This window comes from Malurus melanocephalus, unplaced genomic scaffold (genome assembly GCF_030028575.1).
Source record: "Malurus melanocephalus ecotype Western Australia unplaced genomic scaffold, MMel_1.1 scaffold_1327, whole genome shotgun sequence".
NCBI lineage: Eukaryota > Metazoa > Chordata > Aves > Passeriformes > Maluridae > Malurus > Malurus melanocephalus.
This window is the reverse complement of record NW_026624559.1, coordinates 6,573-18,088: the sequence shown is the minus strand read 5'-3', so window position 1 is coordinate 18,088 and position 11,516 is coordinate 6,573. Positions and strand designations below refer to the sequence as shown.

The following is an 11,516-nucleotide window of genomic DNA, read 5'->3' as shown; positions in this document are numbered from 1 at the left end:
TCACAGTGTGTGCTGAGGGAAGAAGCCTATTTCCTGCTCACTGCCTTCGCCCTGCAAGCCGATCTGGGAGATTTCAAGCGGAACAAGCACTACGGGAAATACTTCGATCCTGAGGCGTATTTCCCTGCCTGGGTGAGATGTCCTGATGCCCCTTTTGCTCCAGGAGGGTGGAGRAAAAGCGTGGTGGTGGGTTGGAGTCAGGGAATCGTGGAGTTGTTGAGGTTGGGAAAGCTCCAGGATCGCGTCCGAGGCCACCGCTGATCCACGTCCCCGAGAGGCTGTTAAATCCCTCCAGGGATGGAGATGGCTCATGGGGCAGGATTTTGTTAAAAAGAGGATCTTTGGGCAAGGAGGGATGGATTTGGGTGATGGAGAAATGGGCAGGAGGCTGTAGATTGTGGCTGGGTTGAACGGGGGGCACTGGGATGTCCGGTGGGTGCCACAAACCTGAGCCTGGTGAAGCCATGGATTCTGCGCTGCTCGGAGCATCCTGGCTGCATCCCAACCCCGGGGTTAATCCTGCTTATAAATAACATATAAATAACCTATAAATAACCCCACAGCTGTAGGATGGAAAGAGCTGCAGGTTGGGGTCAGTGTGGGGCTGGTGGAGAATTCCCCACCCTGTGCCCTGCAGGGATGCTCGGGGGGATTCCCTGTGGGCATGGCCCCACCATKGTCAGGTGCAGACCTTTGGGAATGGCTCTCAAAGGATCCCAGAATCCCAGAGTGGTTTGGGGTGGAAGGGCCTAAAAGTCCGTCCCATTCCACCCCTGCCATGGGCAGGGACATCTCCCACCATCCCAGGATGCTCCCAGCCCCATCCAGTGTGGCCTTGGACATTTCCAGCAATCCAGGTGCAGCCACAGCTTCTCTGGGCACCTTCCCAGCCAGCAATTCCCAGTTCCCAATATCCCATCCATCCCTGCCCTCTGGCAGTTTGAAGCCATTCCCTGTGTCCTGTCCCTCCATCCCTTGTCCCCAGTCCCTCTCCAGCTCTCCTGGAGCCTCTTTAGGAGCTCAAAGATCTTCCAGGATCCTTTCCTTCTCCTTTCCAACCTCTTTCTTGGTTTTGTTTCAAAATCAACCAGCCTCTCCTTTTTTCACTCACATCACTAAGAAGTGATGGCCCCAGGTCCGTGTCCCCAGTCTGTGTCACTGTCCCTGCCCTGCCACAAGTGTCCCCCATGGTGTAAGCCCCATGGAGCACAAATCCCAGCAGAAAATCCCACTGGCCACAAGTCACTGCAATTATTTTGTAACTGTAATTAATGGCTGCTGTAATTATTTTATTTTCACTTGGAGATCTCTATAACAAAGCCCCAGATTTCCCCTTTTCCCCTGAAATTACCACTCCCAGGAGCGCTGGGGCCGGCACGGAGCCCTGAGCGAGCACAGAGCAGCTCCTCCTCTCCTCCAAACAGGTGGTGGCCAAGAGGGGCAAGGATTACATCCTGAAGCACGTGCCCAACATGCACAAGGACCAGTTTGCCCTGACAGCTTCRGAAGCCCACCTCAAATACATCAAGGAGGCCGTCAGGCTGGACGACGTGGCCGTGCACTACTACAGGCTCTACAAGGTGGGAGAGCTCTGGGATCTCTGGGAGCTTCATTTTGGGATTGTCCTCCTGGAGAAACACATTTTAGGGTTTTTTTCCTTCCTGGAGCAAAGCAGTTTGTTTGCTGGGAGGTGTTTTAATAGGATCACGCATGGTTTGGGTTAAAAGGGACCTTAAAGTTCACCCAGTTCAATCCCATGGGCAGGGACACCTTCTGCTATCCCAGATTGCTCCAACCTGGCCTTGGGCATTTCCAGGGATTCCACAGCTTCTCTGGGAACCCTGTGCCATGGCCTCCCCACCCTCACAGGGGGAATTTTACATCTCATCCAAATATCTCCACTTGCATTTAAAACCAGTCCCCCTTACCCTGTCRCTCTCTGCCTGCACCTGGAGTCACTCTCCATTTTTAATTTGGCATATTAATCATAGAATGATAACTGGGGTGACTGTGGGAGGATCCCTGGGCTGAGGTGGAGCAGATTTATCCACCTCATGCTGCAAATTGTGTATTTAAACCCATTTTTCCCCATTTAGGACAAAAGGGAAGTGGAGGCCTCCCTGACGCTGGGGCTGACGACACGGGGCATCCAGATTTTCCAGGTGGGTGACTGAACGAAGGGGATGGCTCAGCTCAGCCCCAGCCCTGGCCAGAATCCTCAACCAGAGCTCCCTCTCCTCTTTTTGCAGAACTTGGATGARGAGAAGCAGCTGCTCTACGACTTCCCGTGGACAAACGTGGGGAAACTGGTGTTTGTGGTGAGTGCCACCATCCCCAGCTTGAGCTCCTTCAGTGCAGGAAGGACATGGAGCTGTTGGAAAAGGTCCACAGAAGGGCACGGAGCTACTCTGAGGGATGGAGAACCATTTCCTTTGGAGTCAGGCTTGGAGAGCTGGGGGTGCTCAGCTGGAGAAGGGAAGGATCCAGGGAGAGCTCAGAGCCCCTTCCAGGGCCTAAAGGGGCTCCAGGAGAGATGCAGAGGGACTGGGGACAAGGGATGGAGGGACAGGACACAGGGAATGGCTTCAAACTGCCAGAGGGCAGGGATGGATGGGATATTGGGAACTGGGAATTCCTGTCTGTGAGGGAGGTGGGGCCCTGGCACAGGGTGCCCAGAGAAGCTGTGGCTGGATCCCTGGCAGTGCCCAAGGCCAGGCTGGATGAGGCTTGGAGCATCCTGGGATGGTGGAAGGTGGAGAGGGGTTGGAGTAAGTGGATTTTATGGCTCCCTTCCACCCCAAACCACTCTGGGATTCCAAAGTTCCCCAGAGCAGGGCATCTCTTGGCTGTGGAACGCTTGGGCACAGACCGCAGCGGGTGCTGACAATCCCTGGCGTTAACGAGGAGCCTCACCACAACAGGGTGAAACTGGGCACATTCTCCTCCTCACCCCTGACGTTTCCCTCATCCCACCCAGGGCAAGAAGTTCGAGATCCTGCCGGAYGGGCTGCCCTCGGCCCGCAAGCTCATCTACTACACGGGCTGCCCGCTGCGCTCGCGCCACCTCCTGCAGCTGCTGAGCAGCAGCCACCGGCTCTACATGAACCTGCAGCCCGTGCTGCGCCAGGTGCGCCGGCTCGAGGAGAACGAGGGTACGTGCCATGGCAACCTATGGGATCCTGGTGGCATTTGTCMCCTGTGAGCAGCTGGTGTTGGTGCCAGCCCCGTGTCCGTGTCACCCCTCATATCCCAGTGTCCCTCGTCCTGCCTCCAGGGTCAGGGAGCTCTTGGGAAAGCATAAAATCTTGTTTCTTTTCTTTCACCTCCTCATCTTCCTCATTTTCCTCTCTTCTCTCCCCCTCCTCTTCTTATTCATTCTTCTACTCTTCTTCATCCTCCTCATCTGCCTCGACTTCTTCCTTCTTCTCATCTTCTTCATCTTTTTCTTCCTTGTCTTCTTAATCTTCTTCCTCATGCTCATCTTCATCCTATTCTTTTGTTTTCCTCCTCCTCATCATCCTCCTCATCTTTTTCTTCCTTCTATCTTCTTCCTTGTTCTTATCTTCATCCTATTCTCCATTTTCTTGTTCTCTTCCTGTTTCTCTTCCTCCTCTTCTTTCTTTCTGTTCTGCCTCCTCCTCACCATCTTTCTTTCTCATTCTCATCCTCCTCTTTCCTCTCCTCTTCCTCCTCCTCCTCCTCATCTTCTTCCTCATGCTCATCTTCATCCTATTCTTCTTTTGTTCTCCTCATCATCTTCCTCATATTTTTCTTCCTTCTATCTTCTTCCTTGTTCTTATCTTCATCCTATTCTCCATTTTCTTCCTTCTCTTCATGTTTCTCTTCCGCCTCCTTTCTCTTCTTTCTCTTCCTCTTCTTCCTCCTCTTTCTCATCTTTCTGCTTCTCATCTTCCTTTCTCTTCTGCATCCTCCTCTTTCCTCTTCCTCTTCCTCTTCCTCTTCCTCTTCCTCTTCCTCCTCCTCCTCCTCAGGTTCTTCCTCATTTCATCTTCTTCCTCCTCATCCTTGTTAATTTTCTTCTTTTCCTGCTCCTCATTTTCTTCTTTCTCCTCTTCCTCAACTCTTCCTCAACTTTTCCTTTTTCTCCCCATCTTCTTCCTCATTTCATCTTCTTCCTTCTCATCCTTGATAATTTTCTTCTTTTCCTACTCCTCATTTTCTGCTTTCTTCTTTCTCTTCTTCCTCAACTCTTCCTCCTCTTTTTCTCCCCATCTTCTTCCTCGTTTCATCTTCTTCCTTCTCATCCTTTTTAATTTTCTTCTTTTCCTACTCCTATTTTTCTTCTTTCTCCTCTTCCTCAACTCTTCCTCCTCCTTTTCTCCCTCCTCCTCCTCCACTGGAGGGTTCCCAGCCCAGAACACATCAAATTTTGGGGCTCCTGCCCCACCATCCCCAAATGCCACCGAGGCAGGGCCATCTCCATCCGTGCCACCACGCCGTGCTCGGGTGACAATTCCTCTGCGTGCCAGGGTGTCCGTGCCCTTCTGGGCGTCCAGTTTCCCCCAGAGATCATTGAAATCACACAAATTCCGTKCTCTCCTGCAGAGAAAAAGCAATACCGGGAATCCTACATCAGCGACACGCTGGACCTGGACATGGAGCAGCTGGAGAAGCGCTCTCGYGCCAGCGGCAGCAGCGCCGGCAGCGTCCGGCACAAGCGGCTGTCGCGGCACTCCACGGCCTCACACAGCAGCTCCCACACGTCCGGCATCGAGGCCGACCCCAAACCCCGCGAGATGGGACCTGAGGACGGCTTCTCTGGAGCCACCACCCACCGCAAGCTCAAGACGTGCAGCTCCATGACCAGCCACGGCAGCTCGCACACCTCGGGCGTGGAGAGCGGCGGCAAGGACCGGCTGGAGGAGGATTCCCAGGATGACGGTGAGGCCGTGCCCCTCGGGGTTTTCTCATCGTTGGAGGGTGCTCTGAAGGCACAAACCTGACCTGTCTGGTGTCCAGCAGAGATTGAGATGCTGGTGGATGACCCGCGGGAGCTGGAGCAGGCGGGGGAGATGGAGGTGAGCCCCGACATGTGCGTCTACATCACCGAGGACATGCTGCTGTCCCGCAAGTTCAACGGGCACTCGGGTAAGGTGGTGGCYGCTTCTGTTCCCAATCCCACAGGGAAAGTCACACCTTTGGGAGCTGGAATGGGATGATCTTTAAGGTTTCTTYCAGCCCTGGTCATTCTTTGGTGGTTGGCAGAGGGGAATTAGCCCCWGGTGTCCATTTGGGATGCCAGAAAAAGCCGTTCGCCCAAGGGGTTGGAGCAGAAATGGGGTAAAAAATAGAGGAACCTCTCTCCAGTTGTGCCAGGGGAGGTTTGAATTGGGTATTAGGGAAAATTTCTTAATGGAAAGGATTGTCCAGCCCTGGCACAGCTGCCCAGGGCAGTGGTGGAGCCCCAAGTCCCTGGAGGGATTTAAAAGCCCTGTGGATGTGGCACTTGGGGACATGGGTGGGTGTTGGACTCTGTGATCTTCTCTGGAGCTGTTCCTGTACCCAGAAGGTTTTCTGCATTTCCAGCTCCATACTGGGAGCTGCTGGGAGATCTTTGGGATGCCAGGCTCCCTGGGGGTGGCTTTGGATGCCATTTTGGGGTAAATTTGCCATGCTTTGTAGCAATTCTGGTTGCAAGTGGAGCTGTTGGGTTGGAGGCACCGCATTGCGCTGAGGGTGCTTTTGTCCCCGTGGACAGCAGGAGAGGACCCCAGGAGAGCTGAGCCACCCCGAAATAACCTTTGCACCCTCCTCTTCCTCCTTCCTTCRCTCAGGGCTCATCGTGAAGGAGATCAGCTCCTCCACCTCCAGCTCCTCAGAGACKGTGGTGAAGCTGCGTGGGCAGAGCACCGACTCCTTACCCCAGGTACGTGGAGTGGGTGTTTTGGGATTGCCCAAATCTGAGCCCCACATCTCCTGAGCCCCTTCTTGCCTTTCCCCAGACCACGTGCAGGAAACCCAAGACATCAACAGACCGGCACAGCCTGAGCCTGGACGACATCCGGCTCTACCAGAAGGACTTTTTGCAGTTGGCCAACCTGTGCCAGGACACGGCTCAGAGCTTCACCTTTGGCTGCGCCCACGGCCTGGAYGAGGACGGGCTCTACTGCAACGGCTGCCTGGCCCAGCAGTGCATCAACATCCAGGACACCTTCCCTGTGAAAAGAACCAGCAAATATTTCTCCTTGGATCTCACCCACGACGAAGTCCCCGAGTTCGTGGTGTGAGCGCCGGGGAGGTTCCGACACCGCCTTTCCCCCCGCAGAGCGTGGAGGTGGAGGATTGTCCGGATGAGGGGCGGGATGGGGATTTCTCTGGCCACGGGGTCGATTTCAGGAGGAGTTTGTGCCAAACCGAGTTGTTTTACCACGACTGGGAGGAGCCTCGCCCGTGTTTTTTGTGTGGCCTCTCTCCCCCTCCTTGCCCCGAGATGACTCTTGACTGTCCTGTTCAAGCCAAGCCAAAGAAATGTAAATAACCCTAAAGGCCAGTATGGGAAGGGAGAATGAAGCAATAACCAGCCGTGGAGGAAGGCACAGCCAGCAGCTCCTGGGGCAGAGCATCATCCCAGTTTTCCCAAAAACACGTGCTGGAGGTCAGGCCACAGCAGTGCCAGCCAGGTGGATGGTGGCTGGGAGCTCTCAGAGCCATTTGCAACTCGTTTTCATCTTTTCTTTTCTTTTAAGTTTTTGTTTTTTTTGGGAGCGCAAAACCCCACAACCAAAAAAAAACCAAAAAACAAAAAAAAACAAAAAAAAAAAAAAAAGGAGGACGGAAAAGAATGGGTCCCCTGTAAGGATATTGCAATAATGCATCCCAAACATTGAATATCTAGAGAATACATATATAAATATATCGAGGTATGTATGTTTATATATGTCTGGATCTTACAGACCCATTTGCATTTTAGTCCCGCTCTAAAACACCTTTCATACAAAGGATCTGCCTCTCTTCTTTCACGAACTCTATCTACAATGCTAATTTTTTTTTTTTAAGCACTAAGATGAGAAAACAGACTTTCCTCTCRAGGAGAATGTGCATCCACCGCCTTGTCTGTGTGGCTCTTCCCGCTGCAGTCTCCGTTCTCTTTTCCCAAGGCTTTCCATGCGTCTTTAGGTGTCTCACAGTTGGAATAATTCTGCCAGAGGATGATGGTGATGTGCTGGGAAAACCCAAGGGTGGTTTCTGAGCGTGTCCTAGGGAAGCCAGACAGCCCAGGTGGGAGATTTGCCATCAGTACTGGCGAGGGAAGCATTGCAGAGTTAATTATCACAGCACAATGCCTTTGTAGTGGATATTTTTAATTAGAGTTTAGCCATTGACAGCCAAAGTTTTACCATATTTTGATATACCACCGTTTTTTAACTGGAAGCTTTTCTTAAAAAAAAAACCAAAAAAAAATTGTAATTATTTTATAAATAAGCACAATCTTATTTTTATAAGAAAYGTTGGGGGAGGGAGCTGAGAAAGGGGAGCTGGTACCAAAAGAAACTGAGCGTAGCTATAGGCACAGTGCAAAAAAAAAAAATCTCTTGGGATGTTGGGATGTGGAAAAGCTGCTGTGGGACCGTGGCACTGGCACCCCAGAGCTCRACCTGGCCCTGCCTGAGGGGTTTTATGGGAAAATAATGTCGATATCCAAATGCTGGCAGGGCAGGATGGTGGCCCTTAAATCATCTTCACCTCCCTAAATCCACACAGGGCAGCTGGAGGGACGCTGAGCAGCTYAGCTGCTCTGGTTTTGGGGATAAAACACCCCAAAACCTCTCTGTGTGGGTGCCACATCCCAGGCTGGGATAATTTTGCCTCTCCATCCCCCATTTCTGGCTGGGTTTGCAGTGAGTGCACCAGCAGTGTAGATAAATCCCCCMAATTCATCCCCAGCCTCTTTTCCCCTCTCTGCCAGTTCCTGCAAGGCTCAGGGGGGGTTCTGTGGGACCCTCACCCTGCAGAAACACGGAGCAAGAGGATAAATCGTGCAAAGAAATGCCCAGCACTGCTCAGATTTGGGCAGGGGGCGGCTCAAACAGGACCTCTCTTTTTTTTCCTCCCCATCCCATTGTCCTGCAGCCCAAACTGGAGTTATGGGGTTGGTGTTGAGGGCTGTGATGGAGCTTCTCCCTACAAACAGCAGCAGTGCCAGGGACAAAGGGGACACAGAGGTGCCGATTATTCCCGGTTTTTTCCGCAGGTGGCCGGGGGTGGCCGTGCCCGCCGGCCCTTGGGGCCGTTCCCCCTGCAATAAGGAGCTGTCTGTCTGCACAAAAATAGTCCTTTCTGTGAAAGGATCTTCCCGTCGGGGCGATGGGAGAGCCCAGTGACTGTGTTGCAAAAAAAAAAAAAAAAAAAAAAAAAAAAATTTAAAAAAAAAAAAGCGAAACTCAAGGAAAACGACACAAAACCCCCCTCCGGAGCGGAATTCTTTTGTACCAATGAAGTTTGTTGTGTGCCTTTTGCAGTACGGCTGGACGTGACAATAAAGTGACAGTTGTTTGCATCACTCTGACTCCTGGAGATGTAAAAACGCTCCCAGGCTTCGGGGAGAGATGGAGCACGGCTGAATTTAAGGACAGCGTTGTATTTATCGTGTGTTTTCTGCTCTGGCGWTCCCGGCTCCGGGGAGCAGGTTAAGGCAGCTCCCGCCTCGGGCAGGGCAGTGGATGGGCTGAGCCTTTCACTCGTGATTTTTGGTGATTTTTGTGGAAGTGACAGCCCATTCCAGCGCTCTGGAGGTGCGGGAACAGCTGTGAAATCAATGGGAGTATGGAATGTCCATAATAAGGATCCCGGTGGGATGCTCAGGGAGGGTCCCCAGCCTTCAGGAGCTGTGGGGATCAAGGGTTGGACCCCTCATTGTGGGGCAGAACCTGTCCCCAGCCCCCCAGAACCCCAATCCTGCCCCACCTCGGGCAGGGGATGGCAGCAGTCACTGCGATGAGCGATCCCATCCTCTGCTTCCCTTTAATCCCTTTCCTCCAATCCTTGGAGCAGGGTTTTTTCAGGAACAGCGGGATGGGGGTTCGGGAGCAGCACCCAGGRGTGTTTTCCCAAAAGGAGGAAGCTCCGTTTGTTTGATTCAAGATGTGATTCTGAGCGGGATCCCGAGTTTTTGGTGGAGCACGTGGATTCCCCGGTGTCTGACGGAGGTTTTGTGCCTCCTTTCTCCTCCACAGCACCCGGGACCCCCTCCCATCTCCCACTAGCACTAATTAAACTCATCAGAACATAATTGGCCGGTTCTATTCCTTGTGGTTTTGCTGCTCCTGGCACCTCCATTCCCCAGCCAAGGAAAGCTGTTTGGGGAAGGCACCTCCACAGTTTTCCCGTGTCCCCATTCCCAGCTTCTGGAGCATTTCTTGACCCTCTGTGTATTTATCCTTTCACAGGGATGAGTGTGGAGTGCCAGGGCACAGGGAATGGCTTCAAACTGCCAGAGGGCAGGCATGGATAGGATATTGGAGCTGGGAATTCCTGGTGAGGGTGGTCAGGCCCTGGCACAGGGTGCCCAGAGAAGCTGTGGGTGCCCCTGGATCCCTGGAAGTGCCCAAGGCCAGGCTGAATGGGACTGGGAGCACCCTGGGACAGTGGAAGGTGACCCTACCTATGGCACTGGATGGGTTTTTAGGTCTTTTCCACCCCAAACCATTCTAGGATTCTGTGAAAACCCTGTTTTCCATGGGGAAGCAGCAGCAGGAAACCTTCCAGAGGGGTTTCTCCCAACGCCTGGCACTGCCCTGTAGCCCTGGGTTCAGCCATGCCTTGTTTTAGGGCTGTAACCCTGGATCCTGCTGGCCTTTGCCATCCATCCCTCCTCTAAAAACCCCGGGAGAGGGACAGGGATGGGGATTTGGGGCTGTGCCCCCCTCCCCTGGCATCTTCAACCACCCAAACGCCTTTTCCTCCAGCAATAATTGCATGTTCCCAGCGAATTCCCTTTGTCCTCTAAAAATATCCCTCGGCCCCGGCGAGGCGGGCGCTGACCGTCCGCAGGTCTGGGGCCCCTAATTGCTGATTTCTGCTAAAATCCGACATTTTCGGGGCAGGAGGGAGGAGCGCCGGGGAACGAGCCGCTCCTGGGAGGGGGGCTGCATTGTCTGCTGCTAAGTTTAGCCGCCAGATTTCATCCCTGCCCTCCAAAAGCCCGGAATTTTCCCCAGAGCAGATGGGGAAGGGTTTGTTTCGCCGGCCAGCCCTGTCTGGGGGGGGTGAGGAGAGGAGGGAGCTTTCCCCTCCCCGTGGGCTGTGCTCGGTAAAGGCTAAACGGGAACGAATTTAATGAATTTAATGAATTTAATAATTAATCCCCCGACCCTTTGATGCCTTGACCTCCTCTCATCCTTCATCTCGGCACGGGGGAGGTCCCCAGGGGAGGGAAAGGTCCCCGAGTTCCCATCCCAGGCACCCAGGCTGGCCTTTTCCCCGGGATGCTCCCTGCTGCTCTGCACGGATTTCAAAGCTGACAGAGAGCCTTTCTCCCCTTGCTCCACATCCAAATTTTTCAGCTCCCCTCACAGTTTTGGGGAAGTTAAAAAATTTGGGATTTGTGGGGCGACCGTGGGCAAACGCCGCTTTTATGTAGCCAGCCGCAAAAAGGGAAATGTTGCAGTGATATCCTTAATTTATGAATTAATTTCCCCACCCTGCTTTCTCCTGCTGTTAAGCGAGGATGGTTGTGCCGGGGTGCGTTCCTGGCGCAGAATTCTCTTTTATCAGCCTTCCCGACAAAAGGATGGCTGGACATGCCCGGCAGCATCGCCCCAGTGAGCCGCCGGTGACTAATGGGTGATAATTACAAAAACCCCCCGTGCGTTGATGCCTTTTCAGCGGATTTTCGGCGCCCTGAAATTATCACTGGATGCAGCACTTTTAATTAATGCAGCCCCGCAGGTCCCTGCGTTATTTTGGGGTCACTGTGGAGGGGTGGGGGCACCCTGCCGGCTCCACTCTGGGTGCASGGTGTGTTCCAGGGTGGGTTCCAGGGCTCCAGGGGCAGCTCTGGATGGGATTTTGGGGTGTTTTTGGGGTGATGCGCTGGGGCTGAGCTCCCGCGCCCCGTGTGCAGGGCAGCRGAGGAAATCAGTCATCGAAGGAAATCAGTCACCGGGTGTTGCTGTGGAAACAGGAGGGGAAACCCGGTCCGGGCAGCCAGAGCGGCTGTGCCAGCGCCCTGCGGAGCCTGGCATGGGGAGGGGTGGCACTGAGCCCCCGTGTCCCCGCTGTCACCCTGGGATGTCCCCAAAGGAGCCGCATCCCGCGGTGCTGCTGCGAGCGCTGGCTCGGCTGTTTTTGGGGGCTGAACCCCTGTCCCGGCTGTTTTTTGGGGCTGAAACCCTGCCCTGGCTGTTTTTTGGGGCTGAACCCCTACCCTGGCTGTTTTTTGGGGCTGAACCCCTGCCCCGGCTGTTTTTTGGGGCTGAAACCCTGCCCTGGCTGTTTTTTGGGGGCTGAACCCCTGCCCCGGCTGTTTTTTGGGGCTGAACCCCTGCCACGGCTGT

The 11,516-nt window shown here is 53.7% G+C and overlaps 1 protein-coding gene across 1 annotated transcript in view; it reads left to right on the top strand.

Annotated features, from left to right (window-relative positions):
- Nucleotides 1-6,761, top strand: part of FRMD6 (FERM domain containing 6) — a 17,902-nt gene extending 11,141 nt beyond the window's left edge. Inside the window, exons 7-15 of the mRNA XM_057387730.1 lie at nt 7-132; nt 1,425-1,580; nt 2,097-2,162; nt 2,250-2,318; nt 2,978-3,152; nt 4,567-4,902; nt 4,984-5,109; nt 5,796-5,887; nt 5,964-6,761. Of these exons, the coding sequence (XP_057243713.1) occupies nt 7-132; nt 1,425-1,580; nt 2,097-2,162; nt 2,250-2,318; nt 2,978-3,152; nt 4,567-4,902; nt 4,984-5,109; nt 5,796-5,887; nt 5,964-6,248 (1,431 nt within the window). The 3' untranslated portion in view covers nt 6,249-6,761. The remainder of the gene's footprint in view (nt 1-6; nt 133-1,424; nt 1,581-2,096; nt 2,163-2,249; nt 2,319-2,977; nt 3,153-4,566; nt 4,903-4,983; nt 5,110-5,795; nt 5,888-5,963) is intronic.
- Nucleotides 6,762-11,516: the final 4,755 nt, after the last annotated feature.